The sequence below is a fragment of the Impatiens glandulifera genome, chromosome 9 (assembly GCF_907164915.1).
Source record: "Impatiens glandulifera chromosome 9, dImpGla2.1, whole genome shotgun sequence".
Classification (NCBI taxonomy): Eukaryota; Viridiplantae; Streptophyta; class Magnoliopsida; order Ericales; family Balsaminaceae; genus Impatiens; species Impatiens glandulifera.
Window position 1 is genome coordinate 19,610,600 of NC_061870.1, and position 20,904 is coordinate 19,631,503.

General features: G+C 29.1%; 2 protein-coding genes across 2 annotated transcripts; one reads left to right on the top strand and one right to left on the bottom strand.

The window, feature by feature from the left end:
- Window positions 1–11,655: 11,655 nt before the first annotated feature.
- LOC124915946 (leucine-rich repeat protein 1-like) lies at window positions 11,656–12,767 on the top strand. The gene is made up of 6 exons (XM_047456687.1): window positions 11,656–11,870; window positions 11,961–12,032; window positions 12,111–12,254; window positions 12,352–12,423; window positions 12,514–12,575; window positions 12,682–12,767. The coding sequence occupies exons 1-6, from the start codon at window positions 11,656–11,658 to the stop codon at window positions 12,765–12,767; spliced, it is 651 nt and encodes a 216-aa protein (XP_047312643.1).
- Window positions 12,768–19,654: 6,887 nt separating this feature from the next.
- On the bottom strand, window positions 19,655–20,059 carry LOC124915947 (probable ubiquitin carboxyl-terminal hydrolase creB). The gene has a single exon (XM_047456688.1). It carries the CDS (start codon window positions 20,057–20,059, stop codon window positions 19,655–19,657), a length of 405 nt encoding a protein of 134 aa, XP_047312644.1.
- Window positions 20,060–20,904: the final 845 nt, after the last annotated feature.

Sequence of the window (20,904 nt, forward strand, 5' to 3'; positions counted from 1 at the left end):
ATTATTATAAACATTGTTATAAGTCATACAAAACTTTACAGGCTAAATTTTATTTATTAATTTATTTCATAAAATATATTTTGAAGATATTTTTATTTCAGATTTGTATGAAAATAATATTAAAAAAATGTGTCTCTTGATTTCAAATCATCAAAAACTCAAATTGAGCACCAAATAAGCAAATATAAACAAAACATTTTCTTGTTATGTTGAGTTACGCAACTTTATCTTTTGTAGATAATATATTTCTCTAATAATAGATCATCATTTTATTTATCATAATATACACAATAATACTTTGTGTTATTATAAATAAAAATATCTGTCCCAACATTCGTGTTGATATCTTTTAAAACACACCTCTATGGAATTAAATCCAAAGTTTTTTTTAATCAAGATATTTTCACACAATTCTTTTGTTATACTTATCATTAAATTAATGAGATAACTATTATTGTGAATATTTAGTTGAATAAATCATTCCTATATAATTTCTATATAAGAGATTAGAATGTTATTCATATAAAAATCATTTTTCACATAATCTCTATATAAGAAACTATAATGTTGAATCAGTTAAAATATTCATTTCAATATATTATTTCTATAAAAGAAATTAAAATATTTCATCAAATAAATAATAATCATGTCATATAATTTCTATTAAAGAAATCATAATGTTTCAAGCATTTTTGGCCGAAGCCGCTTGAACATTTATTTTTGGTTGCACGTTTGCATCTGATGATGTCAACATGTATACTAGATCGTTTCTCAAATCAATTAAGATTTTTCCTTATAAGTCCAAATCAAATAAAGTCTTATTATTGAGATGTAGAACCAAGTAGTCCCTCTCTATAAATTCTCTATAAATAACGCATAATTATGAGTCTTTTTTTTTTCTCTTGAAATCCAAATTACATAACCCTTCAACTTCTTAGTCTATAGTTTTACTGTTATATGCACATTTAAAAATGATATATTAATACCATGATAAAATTGTAGTATATAAAATAATGTATATATATACATTTATAAATAAATAGATCATCTCTCCTTAGTTAATAAACACCATGTTACAATCTTATTAATTATCGACGTTTAATTAATTAAAAATATATATTATAATTAACTATTTTAAAACTGAAAGTTTCAATTATAATTAATTTTAATTATTATTAATAAATATAATCATTAATTCTCTGAGAATTAAAAGTTAACTTTTTTTTTAAGTTAGTTTTTTTATTATTATTATTAATATTAATTTTAGTAACTAACAAATCTTTTAAACAGAAAAGAATAATTATTATTTTTTAATTTATTTTTAAGATAACGTTTATATATTGAATATACATGAAAAAAATAATATGTCAAGATATATTAACTTATAAAATTAAGTTTTTGACAACCCAACAAAAAATGTTATTAATTAATATATATATATATATATATAATAAATATTTATCTTTATTAATCGATTCTTCTCTTTTTTAAGGTGAATAATTTCAACTTATCAAAATGAGCCATCATCTTTTTTACAAAATCGCAACTCGTATTTTTGAAACATCAAAGACTAATATTTTCAAGGATAAAAGTTATCAAATAACTTACCACACGAAACCTATTTTATCTAACTGTGAATGGATTAGAATGTTTAAATCAGATTAACAATATTTTGAAATTTTAGAACCAGGCTTATGTAGGTTTCTATTTTTAAGTTTATAAGCTCCCTTATTCGGTTTAATGATGAAGTCTACTTCCAAACACAATGTTAAATGAAATTAGATTAGCTTGTGTGCTTAGAATTGAACTAAAAATGAAAATATGATTTCAAAAGTTTTTCTTGATAATCATCTTATGCGTGTTTATTTATTGAATGTGGAAAGGCTTTTGGTTGTTTAAATTTAAAAAAATGACATTTTGGTTCAATAAAAAATTTGGGGTTTAACATTTGATTTGATGTTTGTGATATTATTGATTGTTGTTAGTAGTTGTGATTGGTGTGATGTTTTGGTTTAGAACTGTCTAGGTGGATTGGAAAAGGTAAAATGAAAGGGGAGTTTTCGGGAGTTCTAATTTGGTCTTTTGGCCGGCTAGACAAACAACCAATGTTCTTGGGTGAGCGACCTAGAAACATGAGAAGGCAACCGAGAAATCCTACGTCTGGCCGTGGTTTTAGCCAGGCAACCCCAAGAAAAAAAAAGAACAAAAGGAAATAAATTGGCATTCTCGGGTTTCAAACAGGGGCTTCTATGCCTGCGTCTCCCACAATTTTATGTCCTCACATTGAACCACTATGCCTAGGAGTATTTTACTTAACAAATAAGCTTTCCACGCTTTTCAGGTATATACAAAAATAAATGTGTTTCCTAAGATTAGAATCTGGGAGAGACACTTCCCATTACCATGTTGAACCCCAAGCCAACCGAACCAGGCTCCCTTATGTGTACAAACCCGAAGAGCCTCCCAGGCTCAGTCCCAAATGAGAATTTTCCCTCATAGTTAATAATATTAAAAAAAAAACTTTTTACTGTTTTGCACCTCCGATGGGATCCGGAACTCCGGATCCTATTTGCACCAAGTCCATGCCCAGGAAAAGCCTACTTTGGCTCAATCCAATCACACTCACATTTTTTATTAAATATTTATCAAGTATTTCTATAATTTAGTTTAGATTTTTAAGGTTTTAAAAAAGTGTCTTGTCCCATATTTATTCCCTCATATAATAATGGATAAAATTTATTATGTTGGATTAAATAAATAAATAAAAATTGCTAATTAGAGATTTTTCTTTTGAAAAAACTTATATAGTAATATGTATTTGCACAATTTTTTTGGAAAAAACGACTTAACATTATTTCATTAAAAATTTCAAATAACAGAAGAAAAAAAATACGAGTTTAAGAGATCATTCTAGACATGCCTAAAATGATTTTAAGTCGTAACATTCTGAATAAAAGCTAAAAAGCTAAAAACGTAAATGAATTATCTGATTAAAATGTTTTCAATTTTAGTGAGTTCAAAAACGGTAAATTACAGTTCCTGCAGATTGTCCAGTTCTGATCCGTCCTTAGAAATCTTCTCCACGTTTCCGCGAGGGCGCTGCATTCCGATACAATATCTTTCCATAACTCTTCAATGCTCATGCGAGTTTTTCCATATACCCTTGCATTCGGTTCTTACCAAATGTTATACACCACTGCTCCAAAGCCGCACTTGAACATTCTTGTTGCAAATCTATTTGCCTTGGCTTTGAGTAGTGTTGCTTCTTTGATATCATTCCATTTGCTCGGGAAACTAATCAGCTTCAGGCTTTTATAGAATATGTCCCAAAACTCCTAAGCAATACAATAGCTCTCGAATAGGTGATCTATGGTTTCTTCATTTCCTATACATAGAAGACAACTCGCGTCCGGGATGCTCATATATTTGCTGATACGATCACGAGTGCTGAGTCTTTCCCAGAAGGCGAGCCATATGATGAACTGGTGTCTAGGGATAATCTTCGTTGACCATACAAGAGGAGCTAATTCTACTTTCTGTACTTTTTCCCGGGTGAACTCCCATATTTTCTTCGATACTAGATTTCCATTGTCCTCAGTTTTCCATTCATGAATATTCGATCTGTCATGTAGTTGTATGTTACTTATATGATTAAGTATCCTCTGTCCTTCTGGATTTCTTCTTAGGAGTGAGTCTCAATTCCCGTCTTTAATGTCTCTGATTTTCGCTTCTGCACAATCTTTTCTGATACGGGTATTTTGAAACTCCTACTTGTGGATGATAGACTAGTTTTCGAACCAAAAGTGATGCCAGAATAGAGGTATTTGCACAATTAACTTAGTTAGAAATAAAAGTTCATTCGTACTATTAAAAATTAGTCATCTAACCTTGATAACTAACATTGATAAAAAAAAATTTAAATTTAATATTTATTTTTTCTCTCTCTTTATTTTTTTATCAATTAAGTAATTAATTATCTCCTTTTATATATTTCTTCTTTCTCTATTCTTATCTTATTTTAAAATTATTTCTCTACTAATAATTAAATATTATAATGTATAAAATAGTTCAATCTTTAGTGTAAAATTTCCTTATATTAAAAACTTTAAATTCTAAATCAAATATTAAATCGAAAAATTATTAATTTTATTTTTATTAATATTAAAGAAAATAAAAAAGAAGCATTCACAAAAATATTAGAATAGACCAAATTCTCAAACAAACATAAACAAAATTCACAAACAAAATTTCTATATTTATTTGTGAATTTTGTTTTATTGTAATATTTTTGTGGAGGATATTTTCTTTTATAAATAAATAAAAATGAAATTAATAGTCTTTCGGTTTAATCTTTGATTTATAATTTTTAATAGAATTAAATATTACAGTAAACATTGAACTATTTTATACATTTTAATATTGAAATGTTAGTCTCTAAAATAGATATATTTTAAAAATAATCTATGTTAATATAGAAAAATAAAATAAAATTTTAAAAAATAAAAATAAGAATATAAGAATAAAAGAATAGAGAAAGAAGAAATAGATAAACATAAATAAATTCATTAATTAATTGATAAAAAAAAAGAATGAGAAAAAAAATAAATAAATATTTAATTAATAAATATTAGATTTAAAAAAATATTTAGTTGTAAATAGAGGCTAGATAAGTCAATTTTTAATAGTACGTACGTTTAAATAATTTTTTATTAGTTCATACGTTCAATTTAGCTAGTTAAATAAAGAAAAATGATTGAGAGAGGGAATTTGAGGGAGGAAATGGGAGAGAGAATGATGTGGCGCAATTTGATTAACAAAAAAATAACAAAATTTCTCTCTCTTCTCTCTCCTCACTTTTTATCATTTTTCCTCATTCCCTCCCTCATTCCCTTCCTCAAATTTCCTACCCTATCACTCCTAATACGTTTAAATTTTTTTTTTTTTTTTTTTTTTTTTTTTTTTTTTTTTCATAATATCCAATTTTGTAATGGTTTGATTTTATAAAAAAATTTATTTTTTAAAAAAATGAAAAATATAATGCTAGATTTTGTCTTTCATTCTTACTATACAATTGAGATCATGCATTTTCTGAGTTTTTTTTTATTGCATTTCATTATGTGAAGATTGTATATATTCATTCATGGAAAAAATAATTTATATTTTTTATTTCATTAATTTTATAAAATCCAAATTATGATTATTGAATATAAAAATACTCATGAATACGTTTTAAATTGACTACCAACTACAGTTTTCAAAAAAAGTAATGAAAGAAAATAAATGTAATTTAATATATATATATATATTATATATATACACGTATATATATATATATATATATATATACCTCAAGAATGACCATTTTAGCGGTTATTTTTATTCTTACTTTTATTTCACCGACCCCATAAGTCATGTTATTTTAGTACAACCTACATCTTGATATGTCATACTATTTCTCGAGAATGAGAATCTCAGTAGTTGTTTTTGTTGAGATGAATTTAAAATATTATAATTATGGTATGTTTATGGTACACAATCTTGGTACAAGGAAAAACTATATTTAACAAAAGAAAACTATATCTTTTAGTGTATAATCTTGATTGGGAAATAAGATTAATAAAAAAAAATTAGATATTTTATTATGGAAATATAATTAGAAAAATATGGCGAGAATATTTTGGAGACTCTTGAAGAGTTTAGAACAAGATATTGATATTGACCTTGTTGGACTTATTTAGAGGTGCGGTTGGACACTTTAAAAAGTCAAGTATTTTCCTTGAGAGTATCGGTTCTTTAGTTTTAGTAGAGTTCCCATCTTGATCTTTCATACTACTTATCGAGAATGACCATTTTATCAGTTGTTTCTACTCCTATCAACAATTCCAACGACCCCATAAGTTATGTTGTTTCAATGTATCTTGCATCTTGATAGGTCATACTACTTCTCAAGAATGACCATCTTAGCGGTTGTTTCTGTTGAGAATAGATTTACAATATTACAATTATGATATGTTTATGGTACATAATCTTAGTACTAAGAAAAATTATATTTAACAATAAAAAAACTATATCTTTTGATGTAATCTTCATATTAAGAAATAAGATTAACACAAAAAAAATAGATATTTTGTTATGGAAAAATAATTAAAAAAATATGGTTAAAATATTTTTTTTGGGAAAACGGTTAAAACCATTTCATTAAAATCCCAAAAGTGGGAGGGTCAGAAATCAAAGCTAGACAAACCCTAGATATGATTAAGGATGACAATCAAAAGACTCTAAAAAAACTGATTTGTAGCTTGATTTCCGTATTCTTGTCTTCATTATCTTCAGCTTCGGCTTCAGACTCCACATCGGTTTTGGAATCTTCTTTATCGGTTTTAAAATTCTCTGTTTTAGCTTTGAAATTCTGGGTGTTTTTCTCTTGAGTTTCCTCAACAACAACTTAAGGTTCATCTTCCCTTTCCATCCTGATCCTTCGCATTACATAAAATTTTCTTTTCCTCTTCACATTGATTCCCTTTACTTGCTTTCTTTCGCTGCTTTTCTTTTTATCGGAATCCTTTTTGCTTTCTTCCTCTGTATTTTCCTCATTTTTGTCTTTTTTATCACTATCCTTAACTTCCACAATATGCTCTCTCATTCTTGATTCTTCCGTTTCATTGTCCTGCTTTTTTTGCTTCCCATGCTTTCATGATTTTCTGTTCTTCCTCAATTTCTTTTGCACATATAGTACTAACATGTTGGAAAGTATTGCAGAAAGAACACCTGTTTGGCCTCCATTCATATGAGATTTCCATGACCGTGGGCTTTCCATTCCTATCAACAATTGTCATGTTTTTTTGGTAGTGTACTTTGAGGATGCACTTCAATGCTTATTATAGCAAAAGTAAGGTGCTCTCCTTCCTCTGTAATTGGGTCCATATATAATAGTTTCCCCAATAGACTAGCAAAGTGACTTAGAAGCTTCTACATTATACATGTGTGCTGGGATGTTCCTAAGTTTGAACCATATTTGGATTGTTTCATTTGGCTTTCTTAGAAGGCTCAATTCTTCAGACCATCTCTCCAACTTCATACAGTTAGATCCAATATAAGTATGCCCAATTTTCAGAATATCATCTAAGTTCGTTCTCTTTTTGAATTGTAGAAAATAGAGATCATAAATGTTTACAGAAACCTTCTTAAGTCTCTTCTACTCCCATTGTTTCATTAGTGATTCCTTAGTGTTTGGAAAAGATACACGGTTCTTTCCTATGTAGTTCCCAACAACTACATTTTCTCATTCTTTGATGCATTTCTCCTCCACTTCAGTGGGCAATTTAAATTCAAAAGGAGAGTTGAGAATCTCAACTTTTGTTTTAAACTCACCCAAGTAGATTTGACCTTTGTATGAATGATCTTCTACTTTCTTTTCTGCATTCTTTTTCCAGACTTCATTTACCTTCCAGTTAGAATTGCTCCTAATAGTATAAGTCTTTGATTTTGGGGACTTCATTAACTCCCTCATTGTTTCCACTGACTAGTTTACTATCTTTTCGTATTCTTCCTTCTTCGGTAGGTTCCAATCTTGAAGATAATGTATATTCAATTAGACGGTTGTTTGGTCTATTTTCTCTTTGTTGAGCACAATCTCTCATTTCTTTGCATGCATCCGTAGCTTTGTGATTTAATTTTTAAGTCCAAAGAGGTTTTCTCTTTCATTATACCCAACCTTCCATATTCTTTCATTTTTCCCCTGTTTTCCCGCTGCATTTTCTTCAGAATTAATATCAGTAATTGGTTCTTTATCTTTGTTGCATTATTGTTTTTCATGAATAATTTTTCAGCAATCCTATCGATTTCTTTTTCAGCTACCTCCCTTAAACCCTCCATCACAAATTCTTTGACTTCCTTATTCTTATTACTTTTTTTTCTTCCAATTTTGATGAATAGCAGAACACAACAACAAAACAGAGTAATAACAGAATAGGGTACACTAGAAACCCTAACTATTATAGAATAGGGTAAACTAGAAATCCTAACCTTCCAATCAAGTTTTGTAGATGAATAAACGACCTAGTTATTAGAGTCGATACCGTGTCGTTCGTGCTGATTGTGTCGATTGTGCCGATTGTGCCGATCGTGCCGATCGTGCCGATCGTGCCGATTGTGCCGATTGTGCCGATCGTGCGCACATTCTTGAAATGACAAATGACTTTAAGCGACTAGCAATCGCGACCACAACAAGCGAAATATTGACCTTGATACCGTGTCGATCGTATTGTTTTTCCGTTCTTGTTGATCGTGTCGCTCGGGCCGATCGTGTCGTTCGTGCCAATCGTCCTGTGAAATCTCTAGAGGTTTCTCTCTCACACTGCGGTAATTTGTGATACAATATGGTTAAAATATTTTGGAGACTTTTAGAGAGTTCAAACAAGATATTAATTATAACATAGTTTTCATTCAATTTCTTAAATTTAGTTAGTTTTTTTATTAATTAATTTATTCATATTTAAATTCATTATATATATATATATATATATATATTAAATTATTATTTTTTATAAATTTAATATGTATAATTAAATTATTATTTTTATAAATTTAAATATTTATATTTTAATCATTTTTATGAATGATTAGATTATTATTTGTCATGATTAAGATATTTTAAAATTATTAGTATTATAAATTATTTATAAAAATTATAAAGTAAATATTTATTACATTATATAAATCATAATTGAAATATATATATATATATATATATATATATTAATATAAATAATTAAATTTATAAAAAAATATTTATTACATTATATAAATAATAATTGAAATATAAATATATATATATATATATATTTAAAATATAAATAATCAAATTTATTAAAAAATAATAATTTAAAATATATATCAAAATATAAATAATCAAATTTATAAAAAATAATAATTTAAAATATATATCAAAATAAAATAATCTAATTTTAAAAAATAATAATTTAAATATATAAATATATATATATAATGAGTTTAAATGTAATTTAAATTAATTATTTAAAAAAAACTTGGTTCAAATAGTAGGTAGATTAATTTAGGGAGTTTAAAGTATATTAGGAATTAATCCAATCGAGTTCAGGCTGTTTTATAGGGCTTCCAGGCCTCAAATGGAGGAGACAATAGAGAAGAGAGAGCTAAAAATCAATGACAAACATTTTTTAAATTGAAGCAGACTATCGGATTTTCGAGTTTTCAGGCGGGATACCTCAATTTGTTTCGGGATAAGGAGCATATTATCTAAGTAACCAGTAAGATTTCTAAATCCCTAACTTATTCCATTCATTATGTGACATTGAAATTAAAAAAAAACAATTTAGATAAAAAAATGTTAGCTTTGTGTTTTTAGTTGTCTTCTGCTCAAGGTTATGTTGTGGGGCTAGTTCTATATGTAATATGTGAAATTTGATATTTAATGATTGTGAATGGATTAGAATATTTGACTCAGACTTATGATGAAAAGCAAGATTTTGAAATTTTAGAACCAATGCTTATGCGGTTAATTTATAAGATACCTTATTCGGTGTAACGATGAAGTCTACTTCCAAATACAATGTATCATGAAACTAGATTAGCTTGTATGTTTAGAATTGAACTCGTTAGATTTAAGAGAAAAATTGTATTGAATAATATATTTAAAGTTATGTCTAATATATAAACATTAAATTAGAGTTATAAGGAAACTAATATAATATAATAATATAATATTAATATTAAAATTAAAAAATAATTATAAATATTTTTTTTTTAAATCATGCTGTGCGGGTATAGTTATTAAATGTGAAAAAGGCTTTTGGTTGTTCTAAATAGGTTGAATGGTTCTAAAATGCCTACCTAAAACGTATCAGTTTAGGTAGATTTGCAACAAGTGTGTTCAAGTGCGGCTTTGGAGCAGTGCTGTATAATATTTGGCAAGAACGGAATGCAAGAGTATATGACAGAACCCGCAGGAGCATTGACGAGTTATGGAAAGATATTTTATCGGATTGCAGCGCCCTTGCGGGAACGTGGAGAAGAATTTCAAGCACTTAGCAGAACTGAAATATCTGCAGAAACTGGAATTTACCGTTTTTTAAACTCACTAGAATTGAAAGCATTGTAAACCGATAATTCATTTACGTTTTTAGTTTTTTAACTTTTATTCAGAATGTTACGACTTCAAAATCATTTTAGGCCTTTCTAGAATGATCTCTTACACTCGTGGTTTTTTTTCTCGTTTTTGGGAATTTTTAATGAAATGATGCTAAATTGTTCCCCCCCCAAAAAAAGTACCAATTTAAAAAATGACATTTTGGTTCATTCAAAAATTGACCCTTCTCCATTATGTGTCCCAACCCGAAGACCCTCATGAACTAAGCCTATCATTTTTAGGGGTGAGCATTAATTAGTTGGATTAATCCGAAATTCAATCCAATCCCAATCCGAAATACTAATTCGAATTGGATATTTCGGATTGGATTGAGATCGAATCGGATTGAGTTCGGATTGAATTAAATCGGATTGAATTAGGATTATCCAAATTATCCAAACTATCTAAATAAAAATTTATTTTTTAATTTATTTTTCTTTAAATTAAATTTCATATCAATATAATATATATTTTACTTATCAACAACGATATTTATTTTTATTATTTTTTTAAATTCAAATTTAATAATAATAATAATCGAAATTAAAAATAAAATATATAAATAAAAAATTGTTGACTAATTTCAAGTTGATATATAAATATTTTTTAGTTTGGATTATCCAAACCATTTTCAATCCAATCGGTATCCGATCCGTATTAATTAGTAAAATGATTTGGATTACGGATTGAATATATTTAGTTTGAATTTAATACGGATCGGACAAAACGGATTGATTTTACCCATTTGCTCACTCCTAATCATTTTTGGTCAATCCAATTACAGTCACATTTTTTTATTTAATATTTATTAAGTATTTCTAGAATTTAGTTTAGATTTTTAAGATTTTAAAAAAAGTGTATTGAACCATATTTATTTCTTTTTGCTATTACAATTGAGATTTCAGTAATTTTTATTTATTCTCAACCACTTGATATTTACAGAAAAAAGGATTTCTTTGAGTTATTTTGCAAATTTCAAATAAACTAAAAAAAAAGTAATCTAAAATCTTGACAGTTGTCATACAATAATGGCTAGAATCAATTATGTTTGACTAAATAAATAAATAAAAATTGTTCACACTATTTTCTTAATTAATTTTGTAATGGTTTGATTTTCTGGAAAAAAATGTTTTTTTATTAAAAGGAAAAAAGATAATGGCAATATTTTTTTGTCTTTCTTTCTTATTATAACAATTGAGATCATGCATTTTTTGAGTTTTATTTATTGCAATTCATTTATGTGAAGATTGTATATATATTCTTACAAGGAAAAAAATCATTTTTATTTCATTAATAGTATGAAATCCAACTTATGAATATTGAATATAAAAATCTTCAAGTTGACTTCTATTACTTCACTTTTCAAAAAGATAATGAAAGAAAAAAAAAATAATTTAAACCAAAATTAATCCTACATCTTCTCTTTCTCACTATATATTATATATATAAGTTATTATCTCAATTGGATTTGGAACTACAAACTTCAATCTATGGCTCATATTGTAAATTTTGGCTTTCTTTTGCTATTTTGTTTTGTGTCTTTGGTGGTAAAAGCTTATAGTTCCAGCGATATGAACGCGCTTGACGCATTTCATCAGGGAGTATCAGATCCACAAAATGCAATGAAAAATTGGGATACAAGTCTCTACGACCCTTGTACATGGTTCCATATTACTTGCGATAACGATAACCGTGTCATTCGCATGTACATATATATAATATAGTGTAGTATATTTCTTTCAAATCAAACCTTGAATCATATAAATTCTTAACAGTCTTAACTTTCCTTTTTCAGAGAAATATTTCGATATGGCTTATCGGGTCATTTAGCGCCTCAACTAGGAAACCTTGACCGCCTAGAATACTTGTAAGCATCTTATTTTCAAGATTTCACGAGAAGGAACTTTTGCTAATGATTTCCTAATAACTAAAAACATCAATATAGGAACCTTGATGAGAATAACTTAGATGGCCCAATCCCTCAAGAGCTAGGCAACATGGCTAACCTCAAGAGCTTGAGTCTAAATGGAAACCGATTTTCCGGGAGGATTCCTCCCTCTCTCGGAAAATTACAGCTACTTTTTTTCTTGTATGTATTCGATCTAATGCTTAATATTTATTTTATCGAAATTAGTGATAACATATGATAATTATATTGATTTATCGGATTGTGATGTTTTTGGAAGATATCTCAACAATAACAAACTAACCGGACCTATCCCTGGCGAGCTTGGTGATATTCCTACGTTGAGAGTTGTGTGAGTATATATAAATGCGAAGATATGTTTTTCTTCAAGACTTAGTTTGCATATATTGGCTATTTGAGAGTTTACGCCTCTTCTCTTCAGAGATGTGTCGAGCAACAACCTCTGCGGACCTGTTCCTAGGGGCGGTTCATTGTCGAGTATAGGTTTATATGAGTATGTAAACTAAAAAACTTAATTCATTAGGGAAATTTTTCTTTAAATAATTCATTTGATGTGAGTAAATATTTAATTTCTGAAATATTATTGCAGCTATTACAACAATCCAAGGATCAACCAATCTTGCTAATGAAGCACTTGATCAGGATTCAACAAATAATTTAGATGGCAAAGATTGAAGCTTAAAATCTATAGTTATATTTCAATGCTAGTGGACAATTAATTATTTTAAGTATATCTATTGTTGCATGTTTAATAATATGAATTTCAGAGAATGAGAACTTTATGAGATTTCTAAGAGGTTATAAGGTTAATTTCACCATATATATATATATAAGAATTTCAAAGAATGGTAAATTTTTTATTAATAAAAATGATACAATTTCTCATTATTTAACATGGGTGCTAATGAACAAAATCAAATACTTACAAAATAAATTAATGACAATTTTATTATTACCTCGAATTATTATTTTCTTAATCAGAACCTTTTTAGTAAAAATCAAACATTAAACTTTTAGTTTTTAAGTAATACTTATATTAAATTAAATTAAGTTATTATAAGTTAATCAGTAAAATATATATTCAAATTTACAGTAAAAAATATAATCAATTATAATTAAAAAAAACTAAACTTGATTTAATTTTATTTTGATTTTCACTAAAAATATATATATATAACTATATATTTCTATGTTAAATTTAGGAGTTTTTACTTTTCTATATCTTTATTAAAAAAAAAAAATTAACAAAATTAATTTTTTTCACACTAAATCAAAGACATGATCGAGGTGAGTGTCGTCCACATATCTCCGTTCTTTTCTATAACTTTGTAAAAGTTACTAAATTACCATTCACCATATGTATTTTAAATGTAATTCATTATTATGAATTATTATTTATGCTTAGAACCTTTGATTCATAAGTGTTATAGGAAGCTCATTAAATTATTTAATTTAATGTATCACAAAATATTAATTTAATTATAAAATCAAGATTTTAAAAGAATTTTATGTATTTATGAAATAAATAAAAAATAAATAATTTAATAATTTAATTTTGGTATATATATAAATATATATAATATAATATAATATATAATATTATAATATAATATATATAATATTATAATATTTATTAATTTAATAATTGAATTAGGTATATATATATAATATAATATATATATATATTATTATAATATATATATATATATAATATAATAAATATAATATATTATAATATATATATATATATAATATTATATATAATGACGTGTCCACATTGAAAAAAAAACAAAAGACAAAAGTTAAGCATAGAGAAAAGAATAAAGGCGAGCATATAGAGATAATAAATAAAAGTAAAATTTTCAACAAATTAAATGCAATTCTTTCTCAATTTTCATTTCCCAAATTTTTTTAAAATCATTTTTTTTATAATTTATTATATTATATAATATAATATTATATATAATAAATATATATAATAATATATATATATATAAATATATAAAAAGAAATAAATAATTTACTAACCATTCTTTTTTATACTCTCTCATAATTATTTCTCAATAATATATATATATAATGACGTCCACGTTGAAAAATAAAAATAAAAATTAAGCATAGAGAAAAGAATAAAGGACAAGCATAGAGAGATATAATAAATAAAGGTAAATTTTTTAACAAATTAAAATACAATTCTTTCTCAACTTTTATTTCCCAAATTTTTTTAAAATCATTTTTTTATAATTTATTATATTATATAATATAATATTATATCTATAATATTATATATATATTATATATAATAAATATATATATTATTATATATATATATAAATATATTAAAGGAAATAAGTATTTACTAACCATTTTTATTCTCTCATAATTATTTCTCAATATAATATAATATATATATATATATAGATATATACCATTTTTATTCTCTCATAATTATTTCTCAATATAATATAATATATATATAGATAGAGGGAAAGTAAAGAAATCAGGTGACATTATAAGAAATATAAAAAAGATAAATTATTTTGATTTTTCAATCAATCGTACACAAATAATTCTATTATATATATAAATATATATAAACTTTTATAACAAAGTGAGAAAGAATTAAATTAGAATAATAAAAAGATAAATTTTAAAATGGTATGGATAGAAAAAACATCAATATTCCAAATCAAGCATTAGAGATTGTTTCCATTTAGTATTTTCATTTAACAGTCGAAAGAGATTTAAGTCTTTAACCTGTGTGGACTAATTAGAAAAACAACACACGTGAATCTTTCGTCTTTAAAAATACCACCAAACATGACTCAGTTCACGCATAACCATATATTCTTCTATTAACTAAATAGTTTTGATATTATCATATTATGTATATAAATCTTTTGAGTAGTTGTTTAGATTTTGATCTAAAATTTCGTTTAAAAACACTTTATATTTTCCACCAATTGATAAATTAGTTGTTAATTTGAAGAAGATCTTGATTCAATGATATTTTATATGATAAACATATGAAATTAAAATAATATTTTAATTTATTAAAATATAAATTTGATTATAAATTAAGAATTTTTAGTTTTATATTATGATATACTTTATACTATTTTAAAATTAACATTAAAGTATATTTTATGGAGAGATCCAGGACTATAATTGTTTTTTGATTATAATGAAGATAAAATCTTTAATTATATTTTAAGATGAGTTCATCAATAAATTTTGTGGCCATAGGGCCACAAATTTATTACATTAAGAATGTTTTTATTTTATTTTATTTTATTTTAAAATTTTATTCACTTATATATAAAACAATTAAAACTCTAAGTTTTTAAAATTTTTTTATAGAAATGTCTTTTCATGTCATAACCCATTAGTTTATGATATTTGAATTGGTTTATGATATTTGAATTGATGGGCTTCGCAAAAACTATGGTGTCATTCTTCAATCAATAAAAGTCGTCGAGAGGAGGTGCATCTTCCACTTTAGAACAATTGTCATGAAAAGGGGTTTTGTCTTTGTTCGGAGCTGAATGTGTCAATGGGAAAGGTGTCAATTGTCCCACATTTTTTAAATGTTGCTCGTCATCTTCATATAACTCATCGATTTCGAATATCAATTTTTGACGATTGTTTCCCACTTGTACCTTGTTATTTCATCATTGGTCTTTTGTTTCTGCCTTTTTATTTCAGCGATCCTCCATGATTTTAACGAATTTGTTATTGGTTGACATTATTCCAGTATTAACTCCCACGGTTTTGGTTGCACATTCTTTTATATATGTCGTTGATCGTCCCTTGTGTATGACCCAAACTCACGTCGTAATAGTTGTTTCAGCTCTCTCCACGTCAATTATTGCTGCGAGTTTTCATGACCACATGTTCCATAAGTCATCATAGTGCATTTTCCCTCATGTGAGTCATCGTTAACACAAAAAAATCTTTTTGTCTTATAAATCCAGTCTTCAACATCTTCGATATTTTCTCCAAAGAAATTAGGAAATTTTATATTGACAACTCACCTCACTTCATTCATTCTTACGGTTATGAATTTTATTCAACTTTCCGTCAATATATGTTTCTACCATATTTCCAAGAACGTCGCTATGATACCAATGATATATCTTAAACTAGAATTAAGTATATATCTTGAAATTACATGAATAAGAACACTATAATTAAGAACGAAGAGAAGATAATAGAACAAATGAATTGATAGAAGAGAGATAGAAAACTAATTACTAGGGTGAATACAATGGGCAAAGAATGAAGAAGATAAAGAGATAAGCACTATTTATAGCCTTGTCTTGGAGATTGTTTTAATATATACAATGATTTTTTAACCTACACAATAGATATTCACGTCAACCTACTCGAGAAAAAATTCATCATAATCTATCCCTTCTACTGTAAAAATACTTTTATGACTAGTCGAGCCTTGGACTTGTCCCTTTTTTTATATTGTTTGTTTCTTCTTATAGACCCATTTACACTCAATTACCTTCTTTCTCTTTGGAAGCTCAGCTAGATCCCATGTTTGTTTCTTCTATAAAGACTCTATCTCCTCAACCATCGCACCCATCCATTTATTTTTCACCTAACTAATAATAGATTCTTGAAAGCTTACCGGATCATCAACATTGATAAGTAGTGCGAACAAGACCATATTTTCATAACCAAATCTATTAAGAGGATTCACACACTAGTGGAAAATGTATCATTAACGATGGTTTATTCCGTCACTAAAAGTATTAATGTCGTTATTAATAACTAATAACTAATAACAACGACGAACAAAAACGTCATCAGTCTTCGTTAAAAAGTTTGTCGTTAAAAAATAATGATTTTTATCAATGACGATTGGCTGACGTTGATAATTAAAATATTAGGGACAAAGAATGGGGAATTCTGTCACTGATAATTCAAAATTAATAGCGACGACATTGTCTTAAGGTCATTGCTAATATTGTTACTTATTAACGTCGGCATTTCCCTAATGTCGTCGTTGATATTGTAAATTATCAACGTCGGCATTCCCCTAACGTAGTCGCTAATATTATTAATTATCAACGTCGGCACTGTCCTAACGCCGTCGCTGATAAACCTTGCTCTTGGGTTTTGGCACATTTCTGATTCTCATAATAACAGCGGCATTCCCCTAATATCGTCGCTGATATTTTCATTATCAATGACGACGTTCCCCTAACGTCGTCGCTAATAATCCTTACTCTCAGGTTTTTGGAATTTTTGTATTCTTATTAAACTTGTTTCATATTTTTTTCTACTACTATTAGCAAATAAAAGATCATTCATAAATTAAAATCAATTTCAAGTTTCAATAAAAATCTTAAATTGTATTAATACAGAAATCTCAAATTGTGCGTCAATCAATACTGTCGAGGGGAGGAGGGGCATCCTAAACATAAGCGTCTGTATAGCCTCTTGTTGTGCGTGCATCTACGCTGAAAAGCGTCATGTTGTACATGCATCTGCGCCTCTAGAGCGTCCTGTTGTGCACGCATTTGTGCCTCTACATCCTATCGTGCGAGCATCTATGCCTTTAGATGTGCATGCATGATCTTGTTCTCCTTGTGCAATGCTTCAGCCTCTTGAAGTTGAGACACCCGTGAGTTGTTAAAATTTATATAATCATTTAAATATCACTTACAATTTTGGGAATGGGAGAATCCTCATTCGGGGTGACAGACACTTTAGGAATGGTGGAATCTGGACCATCCAGTCACTCAATGTCCGAAAGTGATCCATATAACTCATATGATCATTAGACTGTACGTCATCTGTATGAGTTTGGAGCTCATCTAAATGTCTTGATAGGGCTCGTCGTGTGCTCCGTCCCTTAGGTGCCATGATATCTGTAAAAAAATAAAGTTAAAATTTTAAAGAGGTTTAAAAAAAATAAAATCTATCTAGATATTTGAATAACAAGGATTTATCTTTGTGAAAATTTTCCATCCATGTCTAGATGCCATATTGTTAGGATCGGGGACGCCCTTGGAGGACCGGGGTGTTTTCCGGTTTCTAGGAAGGGTGGCCGCTTACACAACACACACTTTGGTGATAGTCCGGTTAAAGACTAAAACCGTTCTCAGCACTGCACAACCTGTCACAGACTCTTGAACCGGGTTCAAGGGCGGAAATGTCTGTTTCAGGTTGAAGCAACGTTTGCGACTTTAGATGATGTTTAAGAAGGAGTCGGTTTAATGGTGAGTGGCCGGTTTTAGGAATATGATTAGTTTGCGGTTTTCGTTAAGAAAGCAAGAAATGAAAGCGAAGGAAAGATTACGAGACAGGAAATTTGTTTATGGATGTTCGGAGCAAACCCTCCTACGTCACCCCTTCTTCTCAGGTTATGAGAAGGATCTCCACTAACTCTTTAGAGTTACAATTACACTTCCGGTCGAGCCCAACTTCGCTACTCGCCGGTTACACCAAACTCACACTTTGATGTAATACAACAACACAACTCAATAACACACAAACGGCTTCCGGTTTTAGACACACCGGTTTCAGAATATAAGACTTTATCTCTCTAGAATTTAATGCTTTATGACTTTCCGAATTTATGATGCTCACAACTACAACTACAGAACTGCATTGAATGAAGACGATCCGTCTTCCTTTTATAGCTGAAAGTAGCTAACGGCTACTTTCTTCTCTCTCTTCTGGATTGGTTGATCGTCATCACGCCTGTTTGTAGAGAGGTTGCTTGCACGCTTCAACTTCTTCAACACCTGGCATTCATGCAGGTGACTCTGAGCATATGATGACATAGCCGGTTTTTCAGATTGTAACACGTGTTAAACATCCGCCTCCGGTTGTCAGCATCGGATCAACAAAGCATCATTGCTTTCCTCGCATGCTTCTGATCGGATCCGATCTTCTTTTATTCTTTCGAGACACGTTTCTTCCGTCATGGTACGTCACTCTTTGAATTTTGAATCTTCTGACTTTTGTTCTGAACCATCCGGTTTCTGTGTCTTGTGCATTATGATCCGGTTGGAGAGTAAAATCTTTCTTCTTCGTTAACCGGTCGCTTGAGAGAGTATAACCGGTTCCTCTGATCTTTGACTTGATCACTCGAGGCTGGTTTCTTTGAAGTATATCAGCAACCGGTTTCTGATGCCCCAACCGGTTCATACGGTTTTTAGAAGTACCTGCACATGAAGATTAACCTCTGTTTTAGTTCGTCTGGCCGGTTCCAGAATTAATCTACTTAATTTTTCTATCAATTTCTCCCTTTTTGATTATTTAGAATAAATATTCAAAAATTGTAATGTATGGCCGGTTCCAAAATTAATCTTCTTAATTTTTCTATCAATTTCTCCCTTTTTGATTATTTAGAATAAATATTCAAAACATGTAATCTATGGCCGGTTAAAACATGAGTTTGATTTTTGAAAGAAAAATGTTTCAAAAACATGAGTATGATTTTTGAAAGAAATAAGTCAGAACCTATTAGAAAGAACAGAGTAACCAAGTTTCTGAAACATAATAAAGCATAATTGTTCACAGTAAAGAAATAAAGAGGTTTAGGGCTTGGATGATCCCCCCTTGTGTTGCTCTTTTTCTTGCTCCTTTTCCAACCGTCTTCTTTCTTCTTCTTGCCTTGCTCTGTGTTCTTTAGCACGTCTTTCAACATCGATCAGCACACCGGCCCATACACTCGAATGACCGGTGCTCTTATTCTTGAGATCAAAGTTGGCACAAACTGGCCTTGGTGGTGGAGGCGGTGGGACATTTGGAGGTCTGAAGCTTGGAGTTGTTATGGATTCTCCGGTTGTCCTTTTCTTTCGTTGATGGAGTTCCTCCGGATCTTCTTCTTCTTCCTCATCAAGCGGTGGTGCATTTATTACGACTGGTAAGGCTGTTTTCTGTTCTGCCCTCTTCATCACATTCTTAACTGCACTTCGCTTCTTCTTGTTCCTTGTACTCATGGAGTGGGACGGTTGGGCCAGAGAGAGATCCTGGGCGTTGGCCTGCTCCTCCTCGTTGCATTGTTGGGCAAGCGCATAGTCTTTATCTTCAGTCTCCTTCTGTAACCGTTCCCTTTCGATCTCTTCCTCTTGCAGTTTCTTTGCGGTTTCAGCATCCTTTTCGATTTGCGTCAGAGTTGTAGTGTCTTGAACCTTGGACATTTCCCCGATTTGAATTGCCATTGCTTGCAGCATGTCCAAAAGTGGAGCGGTTGCGGCTTTAACGGACTCGGCAATCATGGTTTGTACTGTTGTCTGCATGGTCGTGTCCATCATGGTTTGTAGAGAGTTTGACAGTTTATCTTCAGCCACTGCAATTCTTTCATCGGTTACGGCTTTGAACTTTCCAATGCAAGAGTCAACCGTTTCAGCCATCGCTTGCTTGATTTGGTCTATTTCCAGAGCTTTGACCGGTTGAGAGGCTTCTTGTTCCAAGTTTTCAGAGGTTCCGGATGTCTCACTACTTATAAAGAAAGACTTACTTTGATATAATTCAGCATTGTTGAATTGACGTTGGCAACTTTTCCACCATTGCATGTCAAGACGATCAAGATTTCGCACAAGCTGTTCTCGTACCCCAAGAAATCGTTCGGCCATCCTCATTTCGATCGGGTTTAGTGTCTTTCCTTGGGTTCCTTGAAACGCATTTTCAACTGCCTGTAACCGAGCATTTTCAAGGATTACCGGAGCTTTGTTAAACGCCGGTTGGATTAGGTTGGTATTAGCCAAAGTAAGTGCCCTTTCTTCCAGCTGGATGAGCTTGTCCCATTGTTTGTTTCCACTAAAACCTGGAAGCATGTCGCATA